Source organism: Gavialis gangeticus, unplaced genomic scaffold (genome assembly GCF_001723915.1).
Source record: "Gavialis gangeticus isolate Ggan-Ray unplaced genomic scaffold, GavGan_comp1, whole genome shotgun sequence".
In the NCBI taxonomy this organism is placed as follows: Eukaryota; Metazoa; Chordata; order Crocodylia; family Gavialidae; genus Gavialis; species Gavialis gangeticus.
The window spans coordinates 18,963,666-18,981,760 of NW_017729026.1; the positions used below are offsets into that span (position 1 = coordinate 18,963,666).

Below are 18,095 nucleotides of genomic sequence, written 5' to 3' on the forward strand. Positions count from 1 at the left end.
GTGTTTTAACAAAGTCATTCTCCAGCACACTACCCAGCCTGGCCATCTTACCTGTTGTCACTTTAAAAAAAGTGCTTTAAAACTGTTTCATCCTAGTAGAAAATGCAATGTGGAAAAGGATTTACCTTATTCCCTCCCTCCCCTACTTCCTTATTCATCATGATACCTCATTCTGGGCGTTCCTTTTAGCTTCCATTTCATGTGAATGCTATTTAGATAAGGAATCTGGTGACTTTTCATCTGTCCACACTTTTGTTTCATTAGCTGAATACAAAACTATGAAAGAGATGTTGTACAATTTCAAGGCAAGTGATCCAGAAATCCCCAAAGTCACAAAATGGATGTATTTTAAGTAAGGATTTTAATTCACTTGAACATTGAAATGAAGAAGTTTTGTTTCTGGCATCTAGAACCAAAGGAATTTATATGACTGAATTAAGAAAAGCAGCATTCTGGCAGATGAATCTGTTGTTCAAGTTATGAAGAACATCTACCAGTGGAATTACAAGCTAACCAGTTTTGTTTCTTTTTGCTACGTATTGATTTCTACAGCACATTGCACTTTCTCAGACAATTGTCAGAACTTATGTGCAAGTAGTGTGGTAAGTTCTGGGAAAAAAACTGTGCTTAAGTCATTGAAGCATGCTTCAGTTGCTACACCCTTAGAATTTTTAATTGCAAGACATTTTATTCAAAATTGCATTTAAAGAATAAGTGGGTAAAAGTGGGGAGTGAGGTCTGATGTGTTTATATTTGAATTTGGAGTGAGACATTAATTTCATGCTTATTAAAATTTAACCTAGTAAATTACAGTGTATATGAATGCTCTTTATTTTCTGTTATAATGACTCCTCAGGTCACTGTAAAAAGAAGAGAGCACAGAAAAGAATATATGTTTTCTCAGTTTGTTTATTTATTAGATTTATAATCTATCCTATCCAAAAGTCTCAAAGCAACTGTATAAACCCTTGGCCAGATCCTTTCCATTCATTAAGCAACTAAGTGCGATCCTACTCCTGTGTGAAAAAACGTTAATACTCCTAGCTGTAAGACTAAGTCACAGAAAATACTGAACAGGAGGAGAATCCATTCACCTTTTATGTTAACTTTTTTTTTCAGGGCCTTGAAAAGGACAGATGGAATACTTAGGAATCTAAATCCATTTAAGTGCCTAATGGCTGGAATAGGATCTAGCTCTCTGGCTGCTCACGTAGAATCCATCAGTCAGTTTGGACTGCTAGTCATATCAGTTTTTCATGGTGCAATAGGGGAGGGTAAAATCTTTAAAAAATAGAAAAAAACAATTGTGAAGTTAATTGTAAAATTATAAAAAATGTTAGTAGAATTAAGGCCAGGAGCAGTATCAAAACTGGTTTAACTTTTTAATTATCTAGGTTTTTTAATTGTTAATTTCTCTTTAAGAAAAAAAGCGGGTTGTTAGATATTTGGTCTAATGCTTTCTTGGTGTTCTTTTGAATAGTGAAGGGAACTTTATTAGTTTTTCTTCTACTGATGCATAAAGAAGATAAGCCAAAACCTTTTTGAAACTGATTAAATATGTTTCAAACTTTTAGTAATTAAGTGCCTATTATTATATGATTCAGATGAGGCTGTTGTCTAGAAGACCATGTACCTTGTCTTTGTAGAAATGACATTGTGTGCCTTGTATTAGTAATGCAGAATATAGTAGAAATGGACATGAAATGTACAAAACGGACAACTTGGCGCACTATATTATTCCATTTAGGACTGACCACTCTTTGTTTCTGTCACACAAACCAGCTCCAACAAGAAAGAAAGGGTTAATTGTTTTTTCTGCTATGACCCTAGGATGTAATGATGATTTTTAACAAAGATTATTGGTTTATTTTTAAAAGAATGAGAAATGTTTGGTCAGTCATCATATCAGCTATGTAGCAGATGACCATTGATCCTTTGGGATCAAGGGGTATGCAGGAAAGGTCGCCCAGACGGTTCACAAATTCACTGAGGCAGGCATATGGGGGAGTGGAAGCTACCCAGACCTTCTGTCCCCCCTTGGACTATTGAGACAGAATCTAAAGGCCAGGCCGAGTTTGGATGTGTGGTGCTTTGATGTCTGTAGTTATGTATACAGCTAGGAATCAAACCCAGGTCACCCATGTAGCAGACAAGTAGCCTACCACTTAACCACAACAGCAGGGTATAGTAACTCTGAAAGACAGGTACTCAAATGAGAAGAAAAAAATCTGGTCTCAGGACCAGTACAGATTAAATCCTCCATTCCCCAAAGTATATGTGCATATTCACACTGTGTTTTGGCTGTTTTGGACTGGAAAGAAGTTCATAACCACTGCTGAATTATATGGCCCTTATTTGCATACCTTTGCATGTACACTCAATTTTAGTCATGAGCACAGGCCAGTGCTTACAGTTAAATACCTGCATACATGTTTGTAAGATCAGGCCTATGTCAATGTGTCCCAGATTCTTTCACACCTGTTAGGAAGTGCCTGGACTTACATTTCACACAAGGCTCTTTGGGAAAAAGGATTTTAGTTTTGAGGCATTTTGGGCATCAGAGGAGGATACATTGGGAAGCAAAGTCTAAGTCAGTAAAAAGGAGGTAGGAGCAAAGGCATTTAATTTAAAGAAACAAAATCTGAACATGCTTCCCAAGAAGGTTGGATCCACTAGGTTTTATGCTATTTGTGCTCCAGGTGTCTTTATTAAGCTCAGCAAGTCAGAATCAGGAGACAAAGGGTTGAGATAACTATTGACTCCAACTGATTCCACCAACTTCAGGAACCTTAATTCACTTCAAGTATCAAGCAAGTGAAAATCAGATGATGTGTCAGCAATAATTTAAAAACTGGAAAACAGTTTAATAAAGGAAGGACATGCTGATATTTGCTGCATTTAATCAAGGAAATTCTTTGTAAATAGCTGTGTTTTTCATTTATAGGAAGGAGATCTTGCCATTAATAACCTTTGCAATGTTAGTGACATCACCAGAGCTGTGAGTAATAGTTTGCTTTGATAATGATATATTATTGATGTTTAGTTAACCAGGGTGCAATGGTCACAATTTTTGCTTACACCTTTGTACTGTGAGGCATATCAAGACTTGGTATAAGTGGATGCAACTAAATTACTAGCAGAGGGGAGAAAACTATTTACAACAGACCTGAGTATGGCCCATGTAGACCCTTACTGTTTCCAGAGAACTTGCTGAAGGGGAGTATAGACTTTGTTTCCTGGTCTATTGACTTTCAGATCTGCAAACTTTGGACTGAAGATGTTTTTGAGGTTATTTAGGTTCTCATCAGAATTGGTGTTTCCATGAGATGCTCATAATCAATACCACTGTAGTCAGGGTATTCTAGCACAGGGTTGTCAAACTCATCCATCCCTGTGGGCCAAATTCAGGCTGCTGGGCCGGTTTGCAGCCAGATCGGGACCAACCCCCTATGCGGAGTGCAGCACCCACAGCCCTGGGTCCAGCCCACATGCTGCATGGTGCGTGTGCTGGGCCCACTCCAGGCTCACCCTGCATGTATTGTGCAGGCTGCATCACTAGACTGGCACTGCTGCACATGGTATGTGACCAGACTGGCCCCAGAGCACAGAGCTGGTCTGTCACAGGCACTGAATGCAACATGTGGGGCCAGGGCCAGGAACCATGCTTGCCCCATGTGGTGTGTGGGGTCAGTTCAGAAACCCATGGGCAGGATCATACAGATCCATTGGCTGGATCCGGCCTGCAGGCTGCATTTAAAACCCCTGGTGTAGTATGTTGAAAATAAGGCCCATTTTACTTCCTTATGAATTTGATAGGAAGAAACTGAAAACACATTTTTAAAAGCTCTGTGTTAGACTTTTGCAGAGTTCTAAACACTCAGGTTTGTACTGAAGATCCTTGTAGGTCAACATACATTTTTGATGGGGAGGGGCTGATTCTTCTGAAAGGCCAACAGCCTTTAGCCAATATGCCCTAGAAGATAACTAGCAGAATTCCCCCCTCAGGATCCCATGTGCTCTGAAGAAGGCCTATTATCACACAGGTTCTGGGTGAATGTAGAATTTAATCACCGATGGTATTGACAATTATGTAGAGCATCCTTTCAGGACAGGACTCAGGTGGGCTTGCTTGCTTTATGGTTCTTTATTGTCATACTGCTTACTGGACATATAAACCCACCTCCAACCCAACTCTGCTGAGATTCCATGCAGGCAGGCAACACTCACAGTTTTCTTTGAGCCCTGCCATATTTGGTGTTTTTGTTAAGGCCCTGGCCTCTGGAGCCAGATCAGACATCCTCATTTTTTAAAGTAGATTGTAGTCTTCACAGTGACAAAGAAAACAATGATATATAATGAATCTGAAAGGCTTAGAACTAGAAGGCAAACAAAAAGAATCCAATTTTTAAAAATAAAATTTATGATTTTTAATGCCAATTTCATTTTTTTGAATGCCTGGGGCTGGCAATACTTATTTTTCAAATCTGGTCCTGACCTCTGCAAGCCAGGCATGGTGCAGAATGAGAAATGGATAAAGCATTGACTCCATCCCCTGGCAGCTAAGTTCTTCATGTTGGGAATTAATTTTTCCCTTCCTACAGCAAGAATGAACTGGGGCTTTCTTAGCCAGAAATCAGTCTATGGTCTGTTTCTGGAGGAACAGATCTCTGCATGGAGGTGTGCAGCTTGGTACTGCCTCTACAGTTTCTACATACCAAATTATGCAATAGATTTGTTTAATCAGTCATATATTTTAAACTAGGTTTTAAACATTTGGATGGACATTTAGGTACTTTCCTTGTCTTAGTGTTGTAACTAAAGTGACTATTTAGCCTCACAAAAGACTCCCTTTTTATAAACAGGGAGCTAAAACTATGGGAAACTAAGTGATTTGTCCCAGATTACACCGGAAGTCTTGCCAGAGCGTAGAACTGAACCCAGGTTTCCCACTTCTGTCCTAACACCAAATGCACTAGTACTAGATCATTGTCTTTTTTCTTTGCCTATTGAACTACCATTTAAGTATTTAGTATTCACTGTCTTTTTTACAGTGCACACAGGGCTGTCAATTCTGGAATGCAACAGTACAAGAAAATTGCCTGCTGAAATGTGTAAGTATGTTATTCATCATGGTTCCACTTCATACATTCAGATTTCCTCTGGGAAATTATTCAAATGTATTTTACCAAACCAGACTTTTTTATAACAAAAAATTGTAACAGCCACCATTTGTTTTCCATATAAGTTTGTACATTTCCTGTGGGAATATGTAACATAATTCTACTAGTCTGAAGTTCCTAAATAGAGAGCACTGAACTTGGAAAACAGCTGTTTTTGGCATAGGTCAGTGACTCTCAGTCAGGGTGCTGCAGCACCTAAGGGTGCTAGGAGATCCCATTAAGAGTGCCATGCTGCCCAGTACCTAAGTACATATGAGTAGGTAAATACTTTCCTTCCTTAACCTGCTCCAGCTAGACAATGGCACCCATGTGCTGCCTCTAGGGATTGCTGCTGCTGCCCTTCCTTCCCCTCTCTCTACCCCTGTAAGTCCCAAAAGGGGCTTTCAGTCTATGAGAATTACTAGTATTCAGCATCTTTCAGTATCAGACCCTGTTAAGCCTGTCCCACATTTGCATGCACCTATAAATACAGCACAAGGCATCGCTATATTTCCCACCTTTAAACAACAGCAGATACATATAAATTACCAAAAGATTTTGGAAAATTGTTCATGAAACATTTAATGACATTTTCCTCTATTGAGGTAGTCCCTCTCTTTCTGCACAACTGGAACTCATTTGGACTTAGCATCATTCAAATCCTGGCCTTACATATTTATTTTGATTTTTCTTTTTTCAACCATTTGCAACTGATAGGCTTTTGCAGGTTATATTGTGCTGCAGGAACTGCCTCATTAATTTATGCTATATTATTTGGACTATTGCGATATTGTGAGATCGTATATTTATGCTGATAGTATTTCTTTGTGTTTGCTCCTCTACAGAACCACACCTACATTAGAGCATGTGAGGTAAGATAAATGCCAGGAAGATCAAAGCAAAGGCTCTCAAAATCATTTCAATGTTTAAAATCTGTGCACAACAGAATTAAACACAATTAACGTGTAAAACATCCCGGGTTTTGATTATGTAGTCCAAGCCCTAAAACTGCAGAATAATCCTTTCTTGAAAGAGTTGTGTCTAAGGATATATCTACAGACTGCAGTGTATGATGGAATGTTTAACCTCTTGATATTAATCGTTGCATATATTTTTATAGTTGTGCCTACAGGTATTCCCCAAGATCAGGGTCCCAGTACAAAATGGACTGTATATCCATGCAGCTAGATGACAGTTCAGGCTAGATTCCATTCCATGTTTAGACATCTAAGTGGATTTAGTATTCCTAAGTGCAATTTCACCCTGTTCAAGTTCCTGAAAATCCCCATATGCATCTGAAACACATCTGATTGAATCAGAAAAGAGCAGCGAGAACAAGGAGGAGGACTCCATCCATCTTTTGCATTAAATGTTTTTTCAGGGACTCAAGCAGGGTGGAATAGAATCACACTTAGGCATCCAGATCCACTTACGAGCTTAATAGGTAGAATAAAATTGGGCTCTTTGTGTCCTAAATAGTCCTCAACTGAAGCAGACAAACATGCAAAGGAAGTATTGTAATCTTCATTTTACAGGCTGTGAACTGTCACTGAGGGAAAACTTTTCAAAAGAACCTAATTGACCCATGTCCTATTTTTAAGTGATTAGTTACATCCATACTGCTTCTCTATCCAGACCATGAACACTTTTGAGAAGTTCTCATCAAAATCCAAAATTCAGCAAGGTAGACAGCTTAGAGGGTCCTGAGCACATGCCCCAGGCACACGCTTAGGATACCTGTAAGTCATCTATTCTGCCTAATTGGATACACACAGATTAGGAATGGGTGGGAGTTGCTTATTTCTCACTGGTGGTCCTGGTCTTAGTAGGGAGATGGTGCAGGCAGGCATGGCCTGAGTATCACTGGGCATGTCTACACATGTGCTTTAATGCGCAGTAGCTTATTTTACTGTGCATTAAAGCATCACGTAAAAAAAATGCAGTTACATTCACATACAGTAAAATAGGCTACTGCGCATTAAGCATCACTGAAAAGCCATGCACATTCATTACTGTGCACATGAATGATGCATGCCCTTGGACTCTGGGGGGGCACAGCGATCACCTGCAGGCGGTGGCAGGGGCATGGCGGCAGGGAGCGGGGAGCTGTCGCCAGCGTCCACTGTGGTGTCAGCGAGGGTGATGGGGGATGGTGAGTGCCAACCAGCGGTCAGCAACTACCCACAGCTGCTGGAAAGAGCTTCTCTTATGGCACTGCCAATCTCAGGGGGTGGACGTGCACCTGTGTGCACCCCCTACACATTGCCAATGGCTCCAGATTTTGCTTTATTTTGTTTTGTCTAGGCTTGTCTCTATTGCAAAATCCTGTGATATTCAAAAGCTGAAGATAATAAATATTCCAGCTTTACTAGTTCTCTTCATACAGGAAACATTTATCAAGTAATAATTAACTTTTGCATCAGCAAAATGTGACGCATTAGGCATATTATAGTGGGTGGACTTTTTTCTTTTTTTTCGGTACTTGTCTATGGCTTCATGGTATATACTTCCTGAAGTTCATGGAAACTGATAAGAGAGAACTGCCTTAGCAATTAATTTCCAGTAATGTAGAGGCAGATATATAACTAAGTCTTATTATTATGCTTCAAACTACATGAACAGGCAGTAGGCCAATCTCAAGTACAAAGCAGAGACTTATTGCGTTATTAAAGGCATTAAGGAAGCGACTTTTCTGTTTTGCTCTTAATAGCAATGTAAAACATTTCCAAGTAAAAGATCTTTGTCATAGAAAGACAAACTGTACAAACATTGGCAATTATGTTTCTGTTCTTGGCACCATGAGGAGGCTAAGCCTTTATAAACTCTCAGCGGCAGCCTTACTGGATGTCTTAGGCTTTGACAGTCAAGAATGGGTAGCTTTTCTTTTTAAATGTACATGCACCTGCTGGTTTACAACACTTTGAATAACTTGTCATGAAACTAATTCAGAATGCATGTTTTCTCCAGTTCCTCTTGATTTCATGTTCTTTTTCCTCTTCCTTACAGATATCCCTTAACTGCCATAGGCCTAAACTTAATTTTTGCCCTTGCTGAGGAGTTTAATAAAGGGATGAACTTTTTAAGTTAAAACTTGCCATCTATTTACCATGATATTGAGAAATCATGGTTTATTAACCATTCATGGTGAATGCTGCTTAATGGAACAGATTCTGCTTATGGAGCCTTTTGCCACGTTGGGTAGCCTTATACCCTGAATGTTCCGACTGAGTTTATGAGGACTATTACTGGGAAAAGGCACTGTTCAACAGGAGCAGGAGCATTTGAATCCAGTTTAAGTTGGAACTACCTTACATAGTGTATGTTGCATACACTGAGTAGTAATGCTACAACGTTTCTGTAGAATTCTTCATTGCAGTATCTGAGCACATCACATAGAGGTGGCCTCAAAAGGTGCCTGTGATAGGCACCAAATTTTACACAATGGAAATTCAGACACGCAGAGATTAATATGATTTAATAGGAATCATAGAAATTTAGGGCTTCAAAGGACTTTTGGGAGACATCTAGTCCATTAGTCCTGCACTGAGACAGGATTAAGTATATTCAGACCAGGTATCTAACTTCTTCTTAGAAATGTGTAATGAGGCGAATCTAAAATCTCCCTTCATGGTCTGTTTCAGTAGCTTTGTAGTTAGGAAGATTTTCCTAGCTTCTACCTAAAACATTTTTGCTGTAATTAAATGATAGATAATTTATTCCCCTATTCCAGAGAACATGAAGAACAATGGATCCCAATCCCCTTTACAGCAAGCTCTTGCATGCTAAAATATGGTTATCTTGTCTCCTGCTTTAGCCTTCTTTTTTTCTAAAGTAAGAAAATGCACAATTGTTCCATCATATATCCTATTTTCAAAACTTCTATTTTTGTGCTCTCCTCTGGTATCGCCAATTTGTCTCCATAATTCTTATTATGTGGTGCCGAAAACCACACGCAGCACTCCAGCTGAAAAGTGTAAAATATATAACTTCCTTTTTTCTTAAAAATGACACTCTACTCTTACTTTTTTGAAAGTGTTACATTGTTGACCCATATTTAGTTTGTGATCTACTCTATCCACAAGATCCTTTTATATCAAGATTAGGGAGCATTATGGGCATAAGGAACAGTGAGAAGGGCAAGGCTCAGTGACTAGAACCTATCACAAATTATAAAAAAAATGGGCAAAATCCTGTTTTGCTTACTTAGATATTTTTAATGGAGTCCAGTGAAAAGGGATCAGGATTTGGTCCCACATATTGCAGGAAATAGGCAATAAAGGGAAAACAACACCTGATTAAGTGCCAATTAGAAAAACTCTCACTCCTGCTAGCAGACTTTTGCATTAAGCCTATGGTACCATTATTTTGAGACTAAACACAATTACTTTTATGGTATTAGTATGGATGGATGCTTCTATCAAGAAAACCTACAGTATTTAGACTAAACTAAAGATCTGTATGTTTTATACAGAGAATTTCCTGCAAGTTTGGCTGCAGCTGTGCAGAGGATGCTTATGGCATTAAAATACAGGGTAAGCATGAACATGTCATTGAGGAGTAATTCATAGCTTGTGGAACTCTTTTCTAAGAGTACCAGGGCAAGTCTACATGTGTACATTTACTGCGCAGTAACCAAAATTATTGCATAGTACGGGCACGCGTCTATATGTGTATGCCTGTACTGCACAGCAAATATTGTGACTTACACTGACTTGACTGTAAATTTGATACCTACATTACCTCTTCAGTAACATAGTTGTAGGTGCCTAGTAACGCTGTGTGTGTGGATTGATTTGGGATTAACTTTAGTCCGAAGACAGTCCACACACAGCGTTAATGTGCTTTAACACCTGCACATGTAGACACCTGGCCTATTCCTGCTTGCTACGCAGTAATTTACTGTGCAGTAAATTTAAGATGGCATAAATGCATGTGTAGATACACCCCCATTTTACTTTATCTAGTTTTGTGTTAGCAAAGTCAGGAGTATATTGCAATTTTCTGATTCCTATATAGATATTGTACTCAAAAGATGAACAGTCCTATTATTGTTTTCAGCTTAAAAATAGAGAAAGAGATATTGTGTTACAATAAATATATTTTTAGCACCATGAACTTCAAAATCTTTGAATCCAAGCGCAGAGGATTAGAGAAGGATTTTCAAAAGCACTCAGCTTCACCATATCTGCATCAGTGATAAAAAAATCTCTTTGACTTCAGTGGAACAGTTAGGTCAATACTGAGCACTTTTGAAAATCTTACTCCTAGAAATCTACTGTTTCTTTCTTGTTTGAATGAAACAATGTAAGGATAGCCTCAAAGGTTTCATTATAGTCTTTTGTTGGCCTGCTGATCATGAAAAGAATATTTAATTTATGTTTCAGTATGATGCCTATCATTTGTTCCCAAAGCAACCAGTTTCATACTTTTTTGGGTATGCATCTTTTCTATGTTTTTAATGGTTTTATAGCTACCTGTTACATTAAGGTACCTGGGGTAGAGGCGCATTTACCTTACCTTTACCAAGCGTACCAGGAGCCTCCTCACCAAAGTGCTGCTATTTTAGTGTAACATCAGAGAATGTTGCTTCATTATGATACTTCACAGAAACTACCAGAATACAAAAGTAAAGGGATTATTGATTTAAGATTTTTATTTTATGTGTAATTGTACCTCCCTTCTCTCGCCAAAGATTACTTGAACACACCTACAGCACCATTTGCATCTATCATTGGAAGCCACAATGTGACTTTACGATGGAAGTCAGCTAATATTTCTTGGGTGAAATACATCATCCAGTGGAAGTACAATCATCTCCCTGGAGACTGGAGGTACACTGAGGTAAGGAAGGACAAAATAGTTCCATTTACTTTTTAAATAAATGTTTTATTATTATTGTTTGCAGTGCAGTCCAGTCTTATTTTAGTTGGAAACACTGTTAATTTCCTTCTCTTACCTATTCTGTGGTACTAGAATCATAGCATCATAGAGTTGGAAGTGACCTCAAAGTTTATCTGGTCCAACTCCATGCAGAAGACGGGAATGCTATTTCTAAACTATCTTTGTCCAATTCTTATGCAGCCTTCTTTTGAAAACCTTTAGTGAAGGTGATACTGCAATTTCCTTGGGCAATATATTCCACTGCCTTAGTTATCTAATTGCAAGGAAGTTTCTCCTGAGATTTAATCTAAATCTGTTTTGTTGCATGTTGGTAAAAAGGTTTCCTCTTAGATTTCACAATAAAAACTGTGTTTTACTGGCATATAAAAAGATTCCACTGTGCATGTTATATTTCAGTTGATTAAAAGTATAAAACATTTGGAAATTATTTGTGTAATTACACTATGTTGTTGGTGTTTGTTGGTTTGCATTTCAATTTTTGATATCTTTTAGACTATTATATTCAGGCATAACTATATTTATTAAAGCTTCCATGAGGCTTTTGGTATAGGTGCTGAAATTTGAAATGTTTTATTGTTAGTGTGTTTAATATTGTATTATTTCTTTAAAATTGAGATATTATGTTCCATCCATCCATCCACCTGTCCAACCATGCACCCATCCAATTTCTGTTTGGCTAAATTTGGTGGTGAATTTTTATTAAAATAAGGAAGAAATATTAAGATGCTGTCTAAAGAAAAACAATTAATTTGGCTTTTTTCCTACTTGAAATAGAGATTCAGAACTATAATTCCCTAATACACATTTTTTTAACATAGCAATACCAGGCTAGACTAAAATCATAAATGGCAACTTTGCATGGTTCAAGAATGAAAATATTTGTGTGTACATATTGATCTAGGTGACATCTGAGCATTCATATACAGTGAATAATCTTCAAGCCTTTACAGAGTATGTGTTTCGAATAGTTTGGATCCTCACATCTCAGCTGCAGCTCTATTCTCCATCTAGCCCCAGTTACCGGACTCACCCATCTGGAGGTAATTAACGTCCCCGATGATAGCTTCAGGGGCAATATTCCAAAGTTTTAGATTTTCTGTTCTTATTTGTATTTGATTTAAAGAGAATTCTTGATTTTTGAAATTTAGAAATTTCTGTGCATTAGATGTTGTGGGCCTATAAATTAGCTTGGGACTTTAAGCCAGTCAAGAGTCAGGATGGCATGCAAATGGATGTAAGGAAATAGAGTGGGAGGGAATATTTGACCAAGGGCATCTAAAAACCTAAGAATCATAGAATCATAGAAAATTAGGGTTGGAAGGGACCTCAGGAGGTCATCTAGTTCAACCCCCTGCTCAAAACAGGGCTATCCCCCTGCCCAAAACAAGGTCATCATGCCAGCCAAGGCTTTGTGTTGCCAGGTCTTAACCTCCAAGGATAAAGATTTCTCAACCTCTCTGGGTAGCCTGTTCTGAAGGATTTTCCTAATATTTAACATAAACTGTCCTTGCTGCAACTTGAGACCATTGCTTTTTGTTCCGTTATTTGCCATGACTGAGAACAGTTTAGCTCCTTCCTCTTTGGAACTATTTTAGTTGGAAACACTGTTCATTTCTTTCTCTTACCTGTTCTGTGGTACTAGAATCATAGCATCATAGAGCTGGAAGTCACCTCAAAGTTTATGTGACCTGAAAGGCTCTCAGTCTTTTCTTCTCCAGACTCCAGTTCCCTCAGCCTCTCCTCATAAGTCATGTGCCCCAGCCCCTTAACCATTTTCATTGCCATCTGCTGGACTCTTCAATTTGTCTACATTCTTTCTGCAGTGGGGATCCCAAAACTGGACACAGTACTCCAGATGTGGCTTCACCAGTGCCAAATAGAGGGGCATAAGCACTTCTCTGGATCTGCTGGCAAATCTACTAATGTAGCCCAATATGCAGTTCACCTTCTTCATAACAAGGGCAGTAGTTGGCTCATATTTAGCTTCCTGTCCACTGTAACCTCCAGGTCCTTTTCTGCAGAGCTGCTGCTTATCCAGTCAGTTCCCGGCCTGTACCAGTGCATGGGATTGTTCCATCCTCAGTGCAGGACTTTGCACTTCTTTTTATTGAATCTCATGAGATTTCTTTTGGTTCAATATTCCAATTTGTTGAAGTCTCTCTGAATCCTAGCCACACCCTCCAGCATATCTGCTACTCCCCCACAAGCTTGGTGTTATCTGTAAACTTGCTTAGGGTGCACTCCATCCCATCTTCCAGGTCGCTGATGAAGACACTGAACAAAATTTGCCACAGGACCAACCCATGGGGCACTCCACTTGATACCAGCTGCCAACTAGATATGGAGTCATTGACTACTGCCCTTTGAGTCTGAGGATCCAGCCAATTTTCTGTCCATTTTACAATCCATTCATCTCATCTGTACTTCCTTAGCTCTTATATGTCTTAATCTCTCATAAAAAGTCACACAGGACCTTTGACATCTCTGTTTTTAAGGTTCCTTCCAAAAGATCCGCAAGCAAGCTAGGTGATGTTTATCACAGAATGATGGGAAGTTGGGCAGACTGCTATGGTATGAACAAATGGGTTCAGCTAATCTTGGTACTGATGTGATGTGACATCAATTTTCCTCAGGAGGTCTTTTAATTTTAATGAAGGTTTCCCACAGAATTCTTCTGCCTTAGCTTGTGATAAACCCTGCGTCTCAACAGTGCAAGGTGCTGCCGAGAGAAATTTGGGATTGTTTTTGCAGTTAAATGAAGATGATTTTTTATAAACTACAAACAACAAGGGGAAGTGATGGGAACTGTCAAACAAAATTATGCTAATCACACTTAACTGAAGACTCGCTCTTCAGTTATATTTCTGTCATCTCTGGGGATGAGTCATCTCTGCCAGACAGTTTAGCAATATCTGTTAGACCCTAAAATCACATGGTTCATTGCAGGCAGGGAAAAATCTCGAGACCTTTGCTTTGGTGGCTGAGTTTTAGATAGGGATTCTCCAGGGCAGCCAATATAGGTATCCAAGTTGATATTTAGCCATTTCTGTGCTTAAGCTGAGTGCTTAGCTGATGTGTAAGATTCCTTTTGTTCCAGCAATCTCATAAGAAATATTAGTAGTGTCTATATGTTCATCCTACCCCACCTTTTAATGCCTTCTTTGTACTACTTAACTGCTTTCACTTTGAGACAAAACTAGGAAGTCAAGGCATAATGAAGTATACAAATAGGCAGGTGCAGGGAACACATATAGATGTGTGGCCACATGTGCACACACATAAGCCTTTTATGTGTAATATCACAAAAGATTTGAAATAGGTTCCTGTCCCTAATTGACATCATTATGTTTTAATTTCCTAGTTTGTACCCTCCTGAGTGCAAGCTGATGGCAAAAGGTTGAAGGAAGAAGTAAAACTCTGAAATATTCTTCAAAGAGTTCTCTCTTATCCTGTCCAACCTCTTAGGATGGGTGTTTTGGGTGCTATGTTTGTTACTGACAAAGCCTCATAGGACTACCTGGATTTTCTAGATCAGTGTGGAACTGGGAGCCTTTGTGTAGGGATGTGTTAGTGCTCTCCTCCCCCTTTCTCTTTGTGTAGCTGGTTACCCATTTTATGCTCACAGATATCTCAAGAGGGGACTTAAGGGCTTCATATGTTAAAATGGGAATGGCAAAAAGGGCACTGCCACAAAGAGCTGGACCTTTCCTTCTCCCCCCACCACTCTTCCAACTTGGATCACTCTATATATGAAAGATCAGGAAAGGGCAAGGATGTCACACAAAACTGGCATCCTCCCCCTTCTGCAGTGTTGCCTGGAGAGTGTCTTCTTTGTGTGAAGCTGTGTGGTGCTAACACTTAGCTTCTCAGCAGTGACATGAATTGGCTGGTATATTAACTGTCTCCTTACTTAAAAAAAAATCACATTTTATAAACCTTGTCTCCTGTTAGTTATGTCTGTTTTTCACAGTTCCTGTTACAGCTCCTATTATTAAAGATATTGAAAGCTCAGGCCCTTACACCATTGAAGTTAGCTGGTCTCCGCCACTTTTCCCCAGTGGATTGATTGTTGGCTATAATTTACTGCTGACCAGTGAAAGACAGGAACTGCGTGGAGCAACAAGCAGTCAAAGTTTCCAGTTCTTCTCCACCTTGCCGAATACCACTTACAGGTACAAAAGAGAAGGTGATCAATGGGACTAAATGTGACAGTAGTGAGACAAGATACATTAGGAAAAGGGCACTGGTGTTCTCAGAACCTAGAAATACCTGTGTATGTGTCTTAACTGGACAGGAAAGATGTACCTGAAGACTGCATTTGCAGGATCAGTGGACAAAATTCCCCTTTCAGTTACACACTCACAAAAATTCAAGGTCTCAGCACTGAAATCAACTATGTTACTCTAGATTTACTCATGAATAATGGAATTAGGATTTTAGCAAAAAAATGAAAATCCCAAAAAAACAAATCAGTGGGAGATGACAAGTTGATGCAAGGCCAGAATGTGGGATTTCTAATTCTTCAGCCTTTGTATTTTTCTTTTGTATAGCATTTCTCCCATACATGGAGGAAATACAGATTCTTTCTACTGTCTAACTGAGCACCTACAAATTTTCCTTTAATTAAGCTCAAGAAAGCTATGTTTTTCTTTTAGAGATGTGTATAGACATTTCTTTGAAATCAAATTGAGTTGTCACATGAATCTGAGGACATAATTTTGCTACTTAATATACTTGATTGCATTACCTTATCTAGCAAAGCCATTACATTCACTTTCTAGATTATATTTTGATTAGAATTTGTCCCTGGTTGATTTTTTTAAGCAAATGTTTTCACTGAAAGAGAGATGTGATAAGCAATTGCAATAAAATGGTTTTGCTTGGGAAAGTCTACATTTCAGGTGATGCTTTGGAAAATTTCTCTTTGATTTTCTGTAGGTTTATGATTAAAGCAGTAAATATGGTTGGTGCTGGGCCATTTGCAGAAGCCACCATTACTACACCAGAATCTGAAGGTACACACCAGGCATATTCCTTACAACTTCTTGTTTATTGGGAACAATTTTAAATTCACATGAATTATGGTCTTTACAGCAGAAAAAATGATTGTAGGCCATTTGTGGCAAGAACTGTCTACTACTCTGTTCCTTTACAATGGTCAGGATAGTAAAGTTCTGTTCTTGCTGTCTAGGCACATCTGTAGTAAACTTAATAATAATAATATAACAAACAAAGGCCTCTGTCAGGTGAGCAGATGGTTCACTTTAGTACAGGGGAAAATATTAATGGTCTGATTGAGTGTTTCACAAGAGAGGACTTCAGGAGCAGAAGGTATGAGCAGGCAGAATCATACAAAATTGTCAGTGGTAACAGGGGAATGTCATTGATCCTGTGACCCCAGCTGACTTCCTGCCCTTGGGTGGGAGGCTGGACTCGATGATCTTTCAAGGTCCCTTCCAGCCCTAATGTCTATGAAATCTATGTGCATAAGTCCTTAATCTTATTCAAGTTATGTCATATCATATCCTTCTTTCATTTTGTTTTGTTCTTTGTTTCTAAATAGGGACATCTGTTACTAAGAAAAATAGTGATACACTTATAGCCACCTGTTTTTATGAGGTTCTTCAAACATTTCAGAAACATTAATTAGTTGCCAGAAGAAGATGGTAAGAGAGAGTTAAGGATGACAATAGAAGCAATGTTCCCAAATATTATTGTTTTAGAGATCTGTCCAGATGGGATAAAATCCTCTTAATGGCCAGGAATTCTGGATATACTCAGTTATTTATACAACATGGATTTCACTCCATCCCCACTCACTTTCCAGCACCTGTGGATTGCAAAAATCCAGGTTGTTTACAAGAGAGTTTTTACAATTTAAGTTAATTGATTGCTAACACAATGGTAAAAGCTGGTCTAGACACTTCACAGATATTTGTTCCAGGGTGGGGAGAACCCTAGCCACAAAAATGTGTGTCCTAAGACACAATTTTGTGGAATGTCCAATTTAGGGCATATAATTGTAGTTAATTTGCAACCACATAACTTGTGTTAAAAAATCCCTAGTGAAACCAAACCGCCAATAGTCACCACATGAAACTTTAATTTTCCTGTCTGAGTACCTTAATTCTAACAATATATGCTTTATGTGGCTGATGATGTAATTTGAACCTATCTTTTTAGGTAGATCAAATATAAACTCATTTCTTGTTATATAAAGTTAGAACCTAGAGTGCAAAGGAGAATTCTTTGGGATATGACCCTTTTACTTTAAAAGAACGTTTTTTATAAAGTGAGGGTATCTATCAAAACAACTTACAAATATAGTGTATATCCCATAACCTGAAGTCCCAAAATCTAGGACTACAGACTAGCAATCAGACATTATTTAAAGTGTGCAAGTTAGCAAGTGAACAGACACAAAACCAAGTAGAATCTTATAGGGATAATACAGCACCATAAAGCGTACTTTTATTTGATTTAATTAATAGGTTTTGTTAAATTAGTCACAAAAACTTTCCTAACATACTAAGGGAATATATATTACAGAATGTTTTGTAAAAGACCTCAGGTTTTAGGAATGCAGTAAAACCCCACGTGTGCGTTATGTTTTTCCACAAAGTGGTGGTAGAAAGATAGTTTTATGTCTGTATATATGCAAAGGTTGTTTAACTTGAAGATGTATAAGTTAGCAACATTATCCTTTGTGTTTGTGTTTCTTTTTAAAAATAATTTATATAAAATTGTACTTTTAATTCTTAGTAAAAGAGAAAGCAAAATGGCTTTTTCTAACCAGATACCAATCTCTAAGAAAGAGATCCATGGAATCATTTTTGGAAGCAGCAGAATGCCTTCAGAGTGATGTTATACGCAACAATATTACAGGTTAGTCCTGTCACTACATTTGTCTGTTTCTCCGTCTCTGTCTCTCTTTTGCATAGATACTGATACATCGCCACTGCAGTAGCATCTAAGTGCCTCATAAGCATTAATTGGCCAATAGATCAATGGTTTTTTTAGATGCAAGGCAATCCT

General features: G+C 38.4%; 1 protein-coding gene across 1 annotated transcript in view; it reads left to right on the forward strand.

The window, feature by feature from the left end:
- Nucleotides 1–479: 479 nt before the first annotated feature.
- ROS1 (ROS proto-oncogene 1, receptor tyrosine kinase) overlaps nucleotides 480–18,095 on the forward strand; it is a 175,728-nt gene continuing 158,112 nt past the window's right edge. Inside the window, exons 1-10 of the mRNA XM_019520222.1 lie at nucleotides 480–602; nucleotides 2,945–2,998; nucleotides 5,052–5,111; nucleotides 6,005–6,031; nucleotides 9,631–9,691; nucleotides 10,852–11,000; nucleotides 11,962–12,100; nucleotides 15,031–15,232; nucleotides 15,999–16,075; nucleotides 17,823–17,945. Coding sequence (XP_019375767.1) covers nucleotides 480–602; nucleotides 2,945–2,998; nucleotides 5,052–5,111; nucleotides 6,005–6,031; nucleotides 9,631–9,691; nucleotides 10,852–11,000; nucleotides 11,962–12,100; nucleotides 15,031–15,232; nucleotides 15,999–16,075; nucleotides 17,823–17,945 — 1,015 coding nt within the window. The remainder of the gene's footprint in view (nucleotides 603–2,944; nucleotides 2,999–5,051; nucleotides 5,112–6,004; nucleotides 6,032–9,630; nucleotides 9,692–10,851; nucleotides 11,001–11,961; nucleotides 12,101–15,030; nucleotides 15,233–15,998; nucleotides 16,076–17,822; nucleotides 17,946–18,095) is intronic.